At 43.0% G+C, this 17,966-nt stretch overlaps 1 protein-coding gene across 4 annotated transcripts in view; it reads left to right on the top strand.

Annotated features, from left to right (window-relative positions):
- Window positions 1–17,966, top strand: part of GRIP1 (glutamate receptor interacting protein 1) — a 416,635-nt gene that overhangs the window by 321,060 nt on the left and 77,609 nt on the right. For all 4 annotated transcript variants that reach the window (XM_070947983.1, XM_070947985.1, XM_070947984.1 and 1 more), the window contains exons 5-7: window positions 8,905–8,988; window positions 9,329–9,404; window positions 11,535–11,680. In XM_070947983.1, coding sequence (XP_070804084.1) covers window positions 8,905–8,988; window positions 9,329–9,404; window positions 11,535–11,680 — 306 coding nt within the window. The remainder of the gene's footprint in view (window positions 1–8,904; window positions 8,989–9,328; window positions 9,405–11,534; window positions 11,681–17,966) is intronic.

Below are 17,966 nucleotides of genomic sequence, written 5' to 3'. Positions count from 1 at the left end.
AGCTGACTATATCGGGACGTTGGAAACCACAGCCACTCGGTCTTGGATGGGTTGAGTCTGAGCCTGTTTCTCCCCATCCAGATCCGTACAGCCTCCAGGCACCGGGACATCACTTCAAGGGCATCGTTGGGGTGGTCTGGGGTGGAGATGTACAGCTGGGTGTCGTCAGCGTACTGATGGTACTCCACCCCGAAACCACGGATGATCTCGCCCAACAGCTTCACATAAATGTTGAACAAAAGGGGCGAGAGGACCGATCCTTGTGGCACCCCACATATAAGGGGCCTCGGGGTCGACCTCTGCCCCCCTGTCAACACAGACTGCGACCGGTCGGAGAGAAAGGAGGAGAACCACCGTAATACGGTGCCTCCCACCCCCAACCCTTCCAACCGGTGCAGCATGATACCATGGTCGATGGTATCAAAAGCCGCTGAGAGATCTAATAGGACCAGGATAGAGGAACAGCCTCTGTCCCGAGCCCTCCAGAGATCATCCACCAATGCGACCAATGCCGTTTCCGTGCTGTACCCAGGCCTGAAGCCCGACTGGAACGGATCTAGATACGTCGTTTCATCCAGGTACTGGGGAAACTGTCGTGCCACCACACTCTCAACAACCTTCGCAACAAAGTGAAGGTTGGAGACTGGACGATAATTAGCCAATATTGCTGGGTCCAGGGAAGGCTTCTTGAGGAGAGGTCTCACCACCGCCTCTTTCAAGGCGGCGGGAAAGACACCCTCACTCAATGAAGCATTTATAATCTCCTGGAGCCAGCCTCGCGTTCTCTCCCGGGAAGCCAGCACTAACCAGGAGGGGCACGGGTCCAACAAACATGTGGTTGCATTCAGTCTACCCAGAATCCTGTCCACGTCCTCAGGGGTCACAGAGTCAAACTCATCCCAGATAACATTCTCAGGACCTGCCTCCGTCATCCCCACTGGATCTACCCAGTCGGAGTCCAGATCTTCCCGAATCTGAGTGATTTTGTCATACAGATACTGAACAAAGTCCTCGGCTCTTCACTCCAAGGGGTCCTCCCTCGCTTCCTGGTGGAGCAGGGAGCGGGTCACCCTAACCAGGGCGGCCGGGCGGTTATCTGATGACGCAATAAGAGCAGCAAGATGAGTACATTTCGCTGCTTTTATCGCCACTAGGTAATTCTTAATATGAGATCTTACCAGTGTCCGGTCAGATTCAGTGCGACTGGCCCTCCAACTACTCTCTAGGCGTCTTTTCCGGCGCTTCATCTCCCTCAGCTCCTCAGTAAACCAAGGAGCCAGGTGAGATCGGCGCCGGGTCAGAGGCCGCAAAGGCACGACTCGATCCAGAGCTCCAGCGGCCACCCTATCCAAGGCGGCCACTAAGTCTCCAGTCGAGGCGTGAGCCAGGACCTCAGGCATTGGCCCAAGCTCCGTCTGGAACCTATCAGGTTCCATCAGGCGCCTGGGGCGGTACCATCTTATCGGTTCCGCCTCCCTGCGGCGGGGAGCAGCGGTTCGAAGATCAAGGTGAAGGAGAGAGTGATCCGACCATGACAAGGGCTCGATGACTATGTCCCCTATCTCGAGATCACTCAGCCACTGTCCAGAGACAAAAATCAAGTCCAGTGTGTTTCCCCCCATGTGCGTAGGGCCATGAATTATCTGGGTCAGATCCATAGCCGTCATGGAAGCCATGAACTCCCGAGCCACCTCAGACGTCTCACCCACGGACGGCAGGTTGAAATCCCCCATGACCATAAGTCTGGGGGTATCAACCGCCACCGCGGCGATAACGTTGAGTAGCTCGGGCAGGGCTGCTGCCACGTGGCAGGGAGCCAGGTACGTGATCAGCAAACCCATCTGAACCCCATGATCCCACTTCACAAGGAGGGTCTCACAACCGGCCGTCTGAGGAACAGTGGCCTCCCTCGGCCTAAAACCTTCTCTAATAATAACCGCTACTCCCCCGCCCCTCCCCTGAGACCTCGGTTGATGGAATGCGTGGAAGCCTGGTGGGCACATTTCTACCAGAGGGACCCCTCCCTCCAGGCCCAACCAGGTCTCCGTAAGCCCTGCCAGGTCCACTCCCCCCTCCAGAACAAGATCACAAATGAGGGGGGCTTTATTTACTGCGGACCTGGCATTGCACATCAGCCGAAGGCCCGGGCCCTGAGGGTCTGTGCAACCTGGAGAACGAGTGGAGCCTTGGGGGCCGGAGCACGCTACCGCATGGAGACAGCGGGTGCGCGCTCCCTTAACATGATATGGCCCCCTGCTCCCGCCATATCTACCCCTCCCCCTCACAGTACCGATGGTAAAAACACAATCTGGACAAGCTCGACCCCCCCCCATTTCCTCCGGAACTCCCACCCCCCCCGCCGCGTATAGTGGCCAGGCCTGACCTTCCCCTTGGTGGGTTATCCCCCAAACCCACTACCCTAGTTCCAATTTTACCTCCCCCCCCCGGGACCCCTTAAAATTTTTTCCAAAAATTTACATAAAAAACCCCTCAACCCCCTCTTCGCCGCATGCCACCTCTCTGGGTTCCAAGACCCGTCATTGAGGTAGGCCCTCGATAACGTAGAGGGCCAGGCTTGCGAGAGTGGGGAGTCTCGCAATGCAAGAAGCTGTGCCCTTCAGTACATCTAATCTCTGAGGTAGTGATAAGGTATGGCCCAGGGCTCCATGATAGTCCAAATTGTCCTGAAAAAGGCAGGTTGACCATAAGCGGAAGAGTCTCCACTGTCCTCTCACGGCAGTGGAGGAGTCCAATGTTCCAACCAATTCGAGGGTAATCGTCCAACCAGCCTCTCACGATGGTTGGACAACTCGCCATGGGGAAGATGGTACATCCCATCGGTAGTGAAACAATGATAGAAACCGGCTCCGTTCGTCCTCCTGTAAGCTGCCATTTTTCATACAGCCAGCATGCTAGATAACAAACAGAGCCAGGTCCAAAGTCTCCAGAAGAAAGTAAGCTGTCCACAGTATTCATACAGGTAGCGTACAGATGGATAATACAGGCAAGCAGATAGAGGGAAATAAGTGGGAGCCACCTCCATCGAGCAGAAACTTTTAGATTATATTCAGTGTATGTTTTTTTCCCACTGCACTGAAAAATGAGTCTGTTTTGCTATATTACAACTATGACAATTGCAGTTCATTTAAGTTTTTACAACTTATTCTTTGGCATTAATAATGAGACTAAATGAAATTGATAATAGTTAATGAGATAACAATAGCCATAGCACTTAGACTTATATATCGCTTCACAGTACTTTTACGGTCCTCTCTAAACTGTTTACAAAGTTAGCATATTGCCCCCAACCATCTGGGTCCTCCTTTTACCAACCTCGGAAGGATGGAAGGCTGAGTCAGCCTTGAGCCTGGTGAGGATCGAACCCCATGAGAGGTGTCTAGCTAGTACTGTCAATAGTTAGTCAAAATGTATACACACAATTTCTGATAATGCAAAAAGGACTCTGTATACAATGTTCCCATTAGCTCCAGGAGCAAAAAAAGAGTTCTTGCCTGGTTTTAGATTAATTTTGAGCTAAAGAAGAGTGGATGGAATGCTGTAACATTCAATCTTAGCACACACAAAGAAAGGTTTCCTTCCTTACCCACACTGGTTGGCAAGTTCCAGTTTAATCTCTGGTCTATCTAGGGGGCTCCCTGTTATCCTTGAGGATCATTGTAGATAGAAAATGCTTAATTCCTAGTTTGATTCAGCATAAGTTAGTTTTCTGAATTCCCATTCAAAGCTCTTTTCCCCGTTTCATTAATAGGACCATAGCACATGCTTTTACACTTTAATCTGTGTACACAAATCTGTTTCTTGGGTGAACCTCTCTATAGTTTTTACAGTAAGCGTGTACCCTCATTTGGATTCATAGATCAGATCAGTTGAGTACCTTTTGAAATCAGACTCTTCTTTAAGTTTAGATTGTCTTGAGAGTTGCTCTTTCTATGCTTTTTTGTAACACTGTTTGACAGTATTATAAGAACTAGGGCTCTGCCAACCATTGGGAAGACACTTGATAAAGCACCTCTGCTCAGCATTCAGCATCTATTATCTATTTCTCACTCTCTTTTTAATTGCTTGAATACAACTACAAAAATAAAAAAGTTAGAAGATATAAATGTTAAATAAATAGACAGATATTCTCAGCTTTGTCTGAGCTAGGCTTGTGCAGATCACAAAAAGCCTGAAGTCCAACCTGGTTTAGCGGAGCTTTTTTATTTGCCGCTACAAAGCCCAGTCCACAGTACACAGCGTGTAAAACATTCAAAGTCAGCACTGAGAACTTCTGCCTCTCAGCGTTCTTTAAATCATTTAGCTGGGCTGGCTAGCCACCATCCGGCAGCCGAATTCACCCCTCTCCGCTTGTTCAGCAGGTTTTAAGATACCCGCCTGGCATTGCTCCCCGGCACTCCGTGATGTCATCCCCATTGCCTGCCTTGCTGGGGCCCGGGATCTGCTCTGCGAATGCTGGCTGGCTGTCAGCCGGCCAAAGCTTGCGCCCACCACCTTCCCTTGCAGTCCCACCAGTTGCTGGGTTGCCCACTTCCCTCCCAGGTATGTCAAGCCCTGAATTGGGACTCGACAGGCAGCTCACCTCTACCAGGGGTTCACCTATAAAGGAGAAAGCAGTGGGGTTAGTCTCGTTAATGCGGTCATTGGGGGTTCCTGGTTTGTGTGGGTGCTTGCGATGGAACTGCCGTAGCAGCCGCACCACATGGACATCACATGTTGCCACCCAGGTAGCTTTGGTGGAGGGGTACTCCTTCCATTGCATGAGGTATTGGACCTTTCTGTTGTGACCCAGGCCCATGTAGTTTATATTAAATGCAAAACAGTTCCAAAAAACAAACAGATTTTATTAAAACAGCTGAGAATTAACTCATTCTCAGCGTATTCTAAATGAAATGAAAGCAAAGTCTTTAAAACACCAGTCTTTAGTTTATCTCTGACCTTGAGATAATTAGGCAAACTGCCAAAGGCTTTTCTTGGCAACAGTTCAGGAACAGAAGAAATAACTACAGCCAAACAAGAAGCAATTCTCTCAATGGTTGTTTTCTGGCAAAGAGGCCAAGAGCCATTGCTGACCTTTTAAGCCTTATGGGAGGGGCCAGTCATCTCTTGGCCCTACTCCCGAGTCGTCTTCTCTGCTTTAGCTGCTCCTGCCTTCTGGCAGCTCTTCTCATATGTGCACTAGGAACAGGCTCCTCTTGTTCCTCTGCCTCTCTACTGTCAGCCTCTGGAGACTCTGAAGTTCGCACATCACTCCCTGATGGCCCTGACTCCATCTCTGCCTCCGATGCAGAGCTTCATCTGGGCCTTCCCCAGCCTCCAGGACTGGCCCATGTTCTTCCTCAGCGTCATCACTGTCTGACTCTGCTGTCAGCTCTGTTGGCGGACCACAACACGTGAGCTGACGGAATGAGGTATACTTGGGAGGTATATGCACAGGGTTGCAGTTTACCCTAGCTGTTCGTTTGCAACAAGACAGCCCCTACGGCCACATCGCTTGCGTCCGCCTGGACTACAAAGGCCTGTGTCGGGTCGGTGTGTTTCAGGACTGGCTCACAGGCGAAGAGAGCTTTTAGCTCCTCAAACACCCGTTGACAATCGGCCATCCATTTCAATGCCTCCCCCAGTCGAGGTTTCATTATGGCGGGTTTGGTATGTAGTAAGTCCGTCAGGAGCAACGCCACCTGAGCAAACGATGGAACAAACTGCTGGTAAAAGTTGGCAAAACTGAGGAAACTCTGCAGCTGTTTTCTGTCCTCGGTGTTTGCCACCCCAAAACCGCCTGGACCTTACAGGGATCCATCTCTACCCCCTCGCTAGATATCTGATAATCCAATCTTGTTCGGTAAAACTCACACTTTGAGAGTTTCACGAACAGCTTGGCAGCTAGCAACTTTTGTAAGACCTGGCGTATCAACCGGGTGTGTTCCTCCATTGTTTTGGTATAGATTAGGATGTCGTTCAGGTATACAAGTACCTCCCGGTATAAATGTTCATGCAGAAACTCTGTGACATCATCCGCCATCACCTGCTTTGCCGGGGCCTGGGATCTGCTCTGCGAAAGCTGGCCCACCACCTTTCCTTGCAGTTCTGCCGGTCACTGGGTCGCCCACTTCCCCCCCAGGTATGTCAAATCCTGGATTGGGACTCGACAGATATACTAAGTAAATTTATAAATATATAAAATGATTAAACTTGTTTAAATATTATGTAGTGTTTTCAAGTCTTTCTGCTGCATCCATGAAGGGCTAATTCAAAGGCTTGTCTGTTGATAAATTATTGATCAATGGTCATGTTATTGCTTCACTGTTGTTAGTTAAAGCTGAAGCATGCTGGTGCATTTTGCTGAAAAACCTCCCTCAACAAATATTCAGCCGTGACTTTCTAGTATTTCTGTCTTCTTTTGGATTATCAAATGACTTTAGATTGCTTAACATGTAGAGGCCATTAATTGTGTTATCAAATCTATAGAAACTTTTTTCCCCTTCTTGATCAGAGAAAAACTGCTGTCCAGTTTCTTGTCTCATATTCATCCATTGCCGTTTCCCCCACCATCTGGTGTTGAATGATCATAGCTGCTATTTTTAAGTTACTGGAGTCTTGAACTGTTCCTATGTTGAGTCCTGTTGTATTATTTAATAAATCAAACTTCACTTCTTTTTCTTCATTTTTTATTGATACTAAAGTTCTAAGCAGTTCTGTAGTAGCTGTTATCACTATACTATTAAAAAATATCTCCAAGGTATATTCCATTTATTTTTGCTCAGTCTGAGGAAAATTTTAAAGTTCAGAGGATCAGGGGAAATTTTTTACATCGATTTCTAATTCTCCTTTTCTCCAGTCTTCCTGTCTGTCTCTTCCCTTTCTAGCGGAGTTGTATTTAGCAGAATTTGACCTTGAGAGTGACTGAACTCAGTGTCTTATCTCCAGTTAATTATTAGTGTTATGAGCTTGCACTGCTTCTTAGCTGCAGGCCTATCCATTGTTCTAGTTTGATTTCTGCTATTGAGTAAAGGGCAAATCTAGTTATCTTTAAAATCCCAAAAAGAATTTGAAATCTCCTAAAAAAAATTATTTTTGATAATCGTCAAAGGCAAAATTGAACATTTAAAAGTTAGCACAATGTCTTATATGCACTATAACTGAAAAGCCACATAATATCTCTTGGATTGTATACTACAGCTGATATTGCAGGAGCTGTATATAATAATGCAAAATTGTTTGCAATTTATGCCATCTAATCTCATTTATCCCATTCATAGCAATCTGCAACACCACCCTTTTCTGGTGCAAGATAACATGAGTTGCCATTATTTTCAGTAATTTCTGTGCTCTATCGAAGAGGATAACATTTTACAGTATATTCATGATGCAACGAAACCTAGGGGGAAGATTTTTCTATTCTCTGTTGCTGCCTATTTTTCTTCCCGAGCCTCCATTACATCTGTATTTGCACTTCTCCTGTTGGGATCAATTTTGGTGTAGTGCTTTTATATTACTTGAGAATAAAAGTAATTTAGCTTTTGATGCCCCTTCTAGTGATCATCTTAACATCTATTTCTCAAAGAGGATTTTGAGCTCATCCATTTTGCTATTTTTGGTGTACTGGTTACCGCATCAGGCTAGAAACTGGGAAACCATGAGTTTTAGCCCCACAAAGCTAGCTGGGTGACCTTGGGCCAGTCAATTTCTTTCAGCCCTAGGAAGGAGGCAATGGCAAACCATTTCTGAAAAACCTTCCCAAGTAAACTACAGGGATTTGTCCAGGCAGTCTCCAATTATTGGACATAATTGAACAGAAAGAAACAAAAATTGCTATCGTGGACACTACGTGGTAAAAAGTTGAGATAATCAGTTACATTATTGAAAACAGTTTTTGGCCATTAAATCCAAAACAGGATTTCGAAAAAGGTTTGTAGCTCCCATTTCCCCTCTGTTCTATCCCTTCCTCAAGAGATAAAAGCTCTTTAGTTTCCAATCTGGCTGTGTCAGCTACTCCTAGAAGTTTAGAGTTAAAGAACTTTGAAATCTGATATAAAATACCATAAATTTATTCCAAGTCCAAAACAGGAAGATTTGAGGCGTTTGTATTGCAAAGTTGGTGGTGGGGAGTACAAGATTTTACCTTTAAATTTACTTTAAAGAAGGCTTTCATTTCATATTTAGCAATTACTGGAATTCTTTCTTAATCACTGCCTTGGTACTTAACAGAGACATTGGGTCCTTAAATCACTGTGTGTATATGTTCCAGTTTCAGTATCAACCAATTGAAGCCTGACACTAACACCAGATAACTTTGGAATATTAAGAGAATATAGTTCATTTATTATGCTGAAGCAAATCCTCTATTTTAAGTTGTTTAGAGCCTCTAGATATAATCTGCATTACAGAATTTTTCCTCCTGCTTTGATTTATACCTAATTCTCATTCTTCATATTACTGCTACTCAAATTTGTATCTTCGTATTAATCTCCCAGAAAATTTCAATATTTCATAGGGGGGGGGGAAGTTATCATTATATAAAATATAAATAGTAGACTGTCTTCAAATCACTAGTAACAAATAGCAATAAATAGCTTGCCTGATAATCCAAAAGCAGTATATTATCTAAGCAGTTGTGCTAAGAACTAAAAAACAGTTACCCTCTCCATATATATCTTAAGTTCATCCTCCTGGCAGAAGACATTTCTGTGCATGCGCAGACGTGCTCAGTACACTTGAAAAAGTTGTTGAAAACACTTCTCTGAACCTTGGAGAAATACATCCTCCTCAGTGAAACTTCCAAAAGGTTTGCTCAGCTCAAATAAATGATACATTAATTATGATTAAATTCTAAAGTTTAGTTTTGCTGCAAACAGTATAATTAGAAAGCTTTATCTTATTTTTCAGCTGTACAAGGTTCAGGTGTCATTTTTAGAACTGTGGAAGTTACTTTACATAAAGAAGGAAACACTTTTGGATTTGTAATTAGAGGTAAGTTCCCCATAATAATTTGGTTTTCAAAACTTTTAAGCTGATTTACTCCCATATTGTATGCTTTCATCCATTATACACATTCCTCTGATTGCTAACATGGCTGAAATTATTGTATGAAAACTTAGTTGTAATCAAATATCATTATATGGTTTTCATTGGAATTAGTCAATAAATATAACCGGATTCTGCTCATTATATTTTGAACCAGCCTCATTAATATTTAAGTAACATTAAAAACAGGAGTGGGAAAGAATATCTAAAGATATTCAAAATAGTAAATGTGGATGTAGATTTTGATACAAGTATAAGAATGTGTTCATTTTATTGCCTTTCCTAGGTGGCGCACACGATGACAGAAATAAATCTCGTCCTATTGTAATAACATGTGTTAGACCTGGAGGTCCTGCCGACAGGTATATTTCATTTTCTGGAATGCACTTATACATATTGACATTCACAAATAGAAACATATAAATACAAAAGGACAAAGGCTGAATCACTGAAGGAAGATGCAAGTTAAGACCAAGAACTACAAAGCACATGAGACACCCTCATGTATAATCAAAATTACACATTTCATTATTTGTGTTATAACAAACATTGCATAAGACTGCATGATGTGAATTTTAAAGAAATGGCTTCTTTGATTAAATAGTGTTTAATATATGAATGTTTAACAAGTGTTTAAAGTACAAAGAACAAAGAACAAAATACAGGTTTAACCTTCTGTTTTTTTGAAAAATTGTTTGCAAATTTTTTTATTTTCATTCTAGGGTGTTATTTTTTTTCCTATTTGAGAAAACAGTCCTTTAATTTTAATTTTAATTTTAATTTAAAAAAAAACATACATTAGGAATGGCTTAATACCTTATGAACATTTATTCATAGTACCATTAATTCTATCTGTATGTCCTCTAAAACCTAAACAACATTTACTTTTGCCCTTTTCTTTAGGAGCTCAAAGTGGGATATATCGACTTTTGTCCTTTTCTTTTCTTTTATTCTTTTAACATCAACCCTGCCAGATGAGGGTTAGAGAAAGACAGTGATTAGCCCAAGTTTACCCTGTGAACTCCAAGATCTTGGGAACTTGAACCTGAATTTTTCAGTCATAGTATAACACCTTAACAATTACACCAGTTTCCTATTTTTATCCCCATGAAAACTTATGAGATAGTTCAAATGAGTGAGTGACTGAATAAAGGTCATCTGTTAGACAATTTAGCTAGAATTTCTTTCTTTTCCAATAACTGCAAATATAGACATATTCATATTCATATTAAGTCATTAAGGTCATGCTATTGAAATAGTGATGTATATTGCTTGTCTGCAGTTAATCTGATTGAGTGATGCTTTGTCTATAGCTCATTTTGCCTATAGCTCATTTAAAACTATGTTGAATTGTATGCAATTTTTTGGCATGGAAAAGCCATATTAATTTTTTCGTAGAGGGAAATTCTACCTGTATTTGAATCCAGAAAAATTTTAGATATCCTCCAATTGTGAAGTGTTCTATTTTTGTTTTTCTGTTTGTATATCCAGCCACTCAAGACGTTCTTGGGCTGTTACTTTGGCACAAACCATCAGTGTGAGTGAGAGGGGATCAGCAGAGATGCTTGTTTCTATCTGCCATACAGTTGCAGAAGTACAAGCCAGTTATTGATGAGGAAAATCTTGCAGCTTTTTCTCCCTACCTTCTTGTTTGTTGATAGCTCATCACTTGCTATGTTTTGTTATTCTCTCCAGCTGCATATGCTTTTTTCATGGATGGAAAGATAACAGTAATTCTTCTATAGAACTGAATGCATTTTATATGAATCCCAGAAAAGAAAGATTATTCCAATATCTGTCATGCTGAATAAGAAAAAAAGCAAAACCTTTTGTAAGAGAATAAAAGAATGATTTTCAAACTTGCACATTTTTAAATGGAAAGTATGAGCAACTACAATTTCGAAAGACTATTTTCATAGCTGGCAGACACATAATAAGATTCAAAGGACAGATTTAAATTTTCCATGATTGCCAGTGCAGTACAAAAAAAACTTTCTACAATGCTGGTAGTCCTTGTTTAGTGACCACAATTGGGACTGGCAGTGGTCACTAAGTGCTTTTTGCTCAAGGTACTCAAATCAACTCTTTCGAGCTTGAAACATTGCCCCTGTCTGCCAGATAATCTATCTCATGTCCCAAAGATGCTTCTTCAAGAGGTAACTGCACTTTCTGGTTTTTCTTTGAAGATGTTTTGCTTCTCATCCAAGAAACTCCTTCAGTTGAGTTGCCTCTTGAAAAAGCATCTATGGGACAACCATGATCTGAATGACTGAAGATCTCCATAAATCTATCTCATAATTAAACTAGGACAATCTGGAAAATGTTATGCTGAAATTTTTGAAATGAAATATTTTATATGCATACCCATAGTAAATTTTAAGAGAACAGCCAGTTGTGTTGGATATTGAGAAAGAATACTAGAAAATCTAGATATTTTCTAACAGTTTTCTAAGAAACATTATATTAAATGAATAATGACTATTCTTTTTCAGAGAGGGTACTATCAAACCTGGAGACAGGTTGCTCAGCGTTGATGGAATTCGGCTTGTTGGAACTTCACACAATGAAGCCATGTGTATTCTCAAACAGTGTGGGCAAGAAGCAACTCTGCTAATAGAATATGATGTCTCAGTTATGGGTATGTTGTAATTCCAAGATTTCATTCTGGAAGCCATCCATTACATTTTATAGTCCATCTTTTAGAAGCTATACAAACATGTTTATTATTCTGTTCCTCTACTAGCACATAATTTCCCTTATTGCTAAATCTCATTAATTTCTCTAGGTTCATGAAGAGGTGAATTTGAAGTTGGATTATTTTATGATTTACTAGATTGAAAGGGTTAGGGTTAGGGTGAAATCAGATGAAATGAAATCAGAGTGGTAACATTCATTAATTCTTGTGAAGTAGTTTTTTCATTCAAATGGAAATAAGTATTTGCATATATTTTTGTCAGTTCATTAAAATGGTCAGCACAAATCCTTCAGTGTGTTTGGTGATGGAAAATGGCAGAAATTATAAACAGCATTGATCTTGAAATTAAACTTGTAGTCAAAACCCTCCTTCCCCAAAAGGTTAAAGAAGAAATTCTAAAAAATATATTTATTGTGCTGAAATGACAATGTATTTTATCTGTCCTCCACATAAATCACTTTTGGTTAAGAATATTGTGATTTGCTGGTACTTTTAGAAACTTTACAAAAGTTGATATGACTTTCTAAGTTTATGTGATATATAACATGACAATTTAATTTGTCTAAATAGAGAATAGTATGAAAATCTTACTCTTAGTTTAATAGCCAACGTAAGTTACATAAAATAGCATGAACTTTATATGCTTATATATTTACATCGGGTGTATGTGTATTTGTATAACTTCCTACAAGACCTTCTACAGAAATTCTAATTGTATTTTCTTATCAGGAACAAATTTAAATTCTCAATTTCCAGAGAAGCAATGGCAGAATAAAATGATTGCAGTGGAAACTGGAAACTGGTGCAAGTTTCTTCTTCAGATGTCTTGGGATTGCTTCTTACAGTTGCTTCCCATGATGGGACCATGAAATAGCAGTCTCTGGCAGTTTGTTGAGCTTTGGGTGTTGGGAGAGACCAGCTTTGCCCAAGCTGCTGTTCGAAGCCCTTCAAAGTACACTGAGTGTGTATGTGGATATATACATAATGGTTATCTTTTGAGAGCTGAATGCAACGAAATTTCATTTTAATGTATGGTGATTAGTGTACATTTAAATAATAAAGTTCTATTCTATTCTATTCTATTCTATTCTATTCTATTCTATTCTATTCTATTCTATTCTATTCTATTCTTTCTAGTTCACCTACTTCCCCTCTTAACCACTTTTATTGGAAATGGCATGTAAATTGCTTTTTAGACATTAAGAATCTCTAGAAGGTCATCTCATATTATACTATTATGATTTTCTTCCAATCTGCAGCTAAAGAAGATTTATGTAACTTTAAAACTTAAAGAAAAACATTTTTTAACTTGGAAATAAGCAGCAAAAGGTTGATTAGAATACAGATTTTTGAAAGTTTTCAAATGAACTAAAGGGCAAGAATTAGACTTTTAAAAGGTTTTAAGAATAGTTCTGTAGTTTGTTTAAAATTTCTTTAAAATGTATGAAGATTTGTGTCTAAGTGTAAGAAATCTCTTTCTGGGAAATTGTTCTGGATAAGAGAAAAACATGATAAGAAGTGACATTTGAAAGTTGGCTACCAAAGGCAACCAGAAAGAAATAAAGATTATAATAAAAGGAGGAATCCCATCAATACAGAATGGAGAAAAATGTTTTAACTCTGGAAGAATTTAAGGATATTTGGCAACAATATCCCCAGAACTTACTCTTAGACTGATACAATAAAAATTGATTTAAGAAGAGATAGAAGAAGACATAAATGAAAATCAGGCTGTTTTGGATATGAATTTAAAATTGAGAGGATACAAGAACAATATGGACAAAGATATTATATAAGATGGAGAAATGAAAGAGCTTTAGGTCTTGATAATTCAAAGGAACACACAAATAATAAATCATAAGAGTACTTAGATATGGGGATTTCAACTCAGAAAAGTGACTTGAACAAATTTCTTACTTTGGATTTACAAAAGAGATGTATTATACTTATAAAGGAATTTCTGAAAAATAGAAAAGAGACAAGAAATCACATTTTGAGACATTACCTAAAAGGAATAACCAAGATATTTAGAACTAAAATTAAGGTTTATAAAGTTGAGTTATTTGATCAAGATTATGGGCATGATTCTCTTTTCTAACAGCTTTTAATAGGTTTTTCTTGTCTAGGCCTGAATGATGAGGCTATAAAGTTTTGTTTATAGATATGAGATAAGATATGGGAACAGTGGTGGTATTCAGCTGGTTCTATCCAGTTCGGGCGCTCCGTCATCATGTTGTCACCACCCCCCGTTTTTGATGCTCTGTGCATGCGCAGAAAGTCCTGCGCATGTGCGGAGGTGTCACATGCGAGCTCACATTTACAAACCAGTAGCGGGAATACCACCCCTGTATGGGAAAAATATATTTTTTCCTTGTATTTTTAGAGAAAAGGATGTAAAGGAAAGAAATACGAAATAGATTTACTTGTTTAAAGTTTGTGTGTGTTTCTGGTAATTCTTAATGAACTTTTGCTGATTATGATTAAAAATGAGGCTTAATTACTTACCAATGAATAAAAGATGAGATATGGAATGAAGAAAATTTTGGTTGAAATATTAAAGAAGATTTTGAGTTATTGAAAATGTTTGTACTTGTCTTGATGAAGGTGGAAATCATTTCTTTCTCCATTGTGGGTGGAGACAGCAGCCAGGATGGGTTGTACTCGTCTGATCAGATTGATGGACTGAGTCTGTCATAACTGTTAAGTCCTGCCTTGTTACTGGGGAGATCCAGCTTTTGACTCAGTCCATCAGTCTGGATAGGCATGTGGGACTGGTTCTCTAGCTATTTTGGATATTTCTAGCTACTTCTAGCCCCCTTTTTCCTCATCATCCCTCCACCTTACTGGATTTCATTGGTTTGACCTAGACTGTTATTTGGACTTTGTTTCTGCTACAGACTTTGCACAGTAAGAACTTTGGCCCTCAATAACTGGCCTAACTGGTTTCTGAGGGGATTTTCTCTCAGCCCTATACACCCTTCTCTTGGTGACAGAATTGAGGGATTGTGGAGCCTTGCGCTCCTGTAGTGAGGGGGCTGGGGTTCTCCCTTAGCTGACATCGTGTTTCGGATTTCTGTCTACCATTTGGAGGGTGCGGAGCTTTGTGCTTCCCTGCAACGTTGCCGGCGGCCATTTTGTCACCTCACAGCTTCGCCATAACGAAGGCATTTCAATTATATAAACTCTGCCGCAGTCTCTTGCAGCCACTTTGTTTAATCTCCAATTAGTAGCTGAGACCTTCTCCATTCTTGTGGAGCTTCGCGCTCTCTTTGATAGCGTGGTTCTCATGCAAAAAGAACCATCGAGCAGAGACAGCGGCTATTAGTGGAGCTTCGCGCTCCCGATACTAGAGTGATTTGCGCAATATCGCCTTTTCCAGGAGGGATGTTGGCTTTAGTGGAGCTTCAAGCTCCCGCTGCAGTCACGGTTTGCTCATTAACCCTTGCCCGCTGAGGCTTCTTTGTGGGGTGCCACTGTTGCTGGGGATTGAGAGCTTTGTGCCTCACCCAGTTGTCCCTAACTTGCTGGCCGTTTTGCGGAGCTATCACACTCCCCTTCCGCAGGAGCGGGTTTTTTCTGTGCCACGCTAAGTCCTCACCACTCCTACTACATGCCCCTGGGCGACTCTCCACTGGCCTCCAGACTTGAGTCTGTGCCTCCCTGCGGCCATCTCGAGGGATCTCCCTGGCAGTTGTGGTCTACTTGGGTTATTTACTTGAGTTTGGACTGGCCTCATTGCAGTTTTTTCTGCATCCACCCTGACAGGCATTTACCTTGACACCACATCATGCTTAAGAGCCTGCATAAGTCCAAGCATGGCAGGAGGGCAGGAACTTCTGATTGCCCTGCAAAGGAGGTCTCTTTGACCACTGCTGGTCCTTCAACCAGACCCTCCAGTGACAGTACTGCACGACCTCACCATAGGTCCATCAGTTGCTCCCTTTCCTCCCAGGCTAAACTACGCCGGGATAAGGTTTTAAAAAAGATATGTGCCAAGGCCAGCGAGCACCAATCTACCCCCAAGGAAGCGGGTGCTGCTTCTTCACGGGCAGCGGTTCAAACTCCTCCAGTGGTCCAATCCAACCAAGCTTCCCTTAAAGATTGTCCGATGGTCATCCACCTGGATGCCCTGTGGGGTACTGCAGCTGAATCTGCTCCTGGGGTGCCGAGGGACACAGCCTCAATGTCAACTATGTTACCAGCCTCATCTGAATCTACTCCCCCCCAACCCCCTGCGGATCTGGCCACTGGTGATAACCAACATACCGCTTTCCTTTCACCAGAGCAGATCCAACAAATGATTGCTGCAGCGGTTCAGCAATCACTGGCAGCTCAATTCCAGCCCTCTAGCTCGGTGGTATCTGGTGCTTCTGTTTTTCACTTGGAGGCCTGTCATGAGGAATCTCTCTATGTGGAGGCCCCTACTTCTCCTGTTTCTTTCGCAGGGTCTCATGTTTTTTCATTAGCGGAGATGGCGCCTCAAGACTTTGATCTTTCTGAGGATGAAGGCGTTCCTCCAGATCAGCCCGCTTTTACGGGCCTGTTCCTGCAGGCCTTGTTTAAGTCGCTGTTGTTCAAAGCAGTTAATACAGCACAATTTGGCACCACTCCTCCAGCACAAACTCCTCTTTCTGCGTCTCAAGGGCCTTGAATCCTCTCTTTGCTGAACCCCCTAAGGACTCAATTCCTACTCCACCACTGTTTCTAGATGTCATCAGGAAACAGTGGAACTCACCCGGATTGGCACCAACTCCGTTGGCTACAGACAGGAAGAACTTCAATGTCGCGATTGACCTTGCATCGCTTCTCCAGGTGCCGTCAGTCGATGCCCCAGTGACGGCTTTGCTACCTAATGCATTCATTCCCGGGGATCCGGACGAGGGACTGTGACCAGAGGAGCGGCGATTGGACCAAGTCTTACAACGAGCCTACCAAGTAGTGGCTTGGGCCATCCGTTTGGCATCTACTGTGTCTTTTTTTAACCGGACCACACTCCTATAGCTGCGTCAGCTGCAGGAGAACTTGCTGCAGAGGACATCCGTGTAAAGCAGTACTTGAACAAGATCATCGCGGCCGTCCAGTTTTCAGTGGATGCCACTCTTAACGCTGCCCGCTTCGCTGCTAAGTCCCTAGCATCTTCAGTGGTGGCCCGTCATTTGGTCTGGCTCCGCCATTGGCAAGCGGATGCCAGACACAAGTGGCGACTGGCCTCTGTCCTGTTCACTGGATCTAAATTGTTTGGGGAGCCTCTGGATACCTTTCTTATAGAAACTAAAGATAAAAGGAAGGTTCTGCCTGCTGCTTATCGCAGGGGGTGTCCTGGTTCCAGCCCTATCCTCCCCGTCCCCAAGCACGAGGATTGATGGGGGTAGCACTTCCTTTGCTATGGTTAGGTCACATGGGAGTTTTAATTCTAGGCAGCGGGTCTCCCAGGACAGAGCCGCTAGAGGTAGACTTTTGTTAACAAACGGCCCTTTCGAAGGGGAGGAGGTCGTTCATTCTGACGCTGTCGTTAACTGCAACCTGGAGCCTCCCATAGGTGTCAGATTGGCCCTCTTTGCCAATCTTTGACCGCAGGTATTACAGAGACCTGGTTGGGCCAGGAGGGGGGGTTCCCCTCGTTGAAATGTGCCCACCAGGTTTCCACGCATTCCATCAGCCGAGGTCACGGGGAGGGGCGGGGGGGTAGTGGTTATTATTAAAGAAGGTCTTAGACCGAGGGAGGCCACTGTTCCTCAGACGGCCGGCTGTGAGTCTCTCCTTGTGAAGTGGGTTCATGGGGTACAGATGGGTTTGCTGATCACGTACCTGGCTCCCTGCCACATGGCAGCAGCTCTGCCCGAGCTAGTCAAAGTCATCGCAGCAGTGGCGGTTGACACCCCTAGACTTATGGTCATGGGGGATTTCAACCTGCCGTCTGTGGGTGAGACGTCTGAGGTGGCTCGGGAGTTCATGGCTTCCATGACAGCTATGGACCTGACCCAGCTAATTCATGGCCCTACCCACATGGGGGAAACACGCTGGACCTGGTTTTTGTCTCTGGACAGTGGTTGAGTGATTTTGAGATAGGGGATATAGTCACTGAGCCCTTGTCATGGTCGGATCACTCTCTCCTTCGTCTTGACCTTCGAACCGCTGCACCTTGCTGCAGGGAGGCGGAGCCGGTAAGATGGTTCCGCCCCAGGCACCTGATGGAGCTTGATAGGTTCCAGATGGAGCTTGGGCCATT

Source organism: Pituophis catenifer, unplaced genomic scaffold (genome assembly GCF_029215685.1).
Source record: "Pituophis catenifer annectens isolate HBS135680 unplaced genomic scaffold, rPitCat1.0.hap2 SCAF_7, whole genome shotgun sequence".
NCBI lineage: Eukaryota > Metazoa > Chordata > Lepidosauria > Squamata > Colubridae > Pituophis > Pituophis catenifer.
The sequence above is the reverse complement of the archived record's forward strand: the minus strand, read 5'-3'. Positions and strand labels throughout refer to the sequence as shown.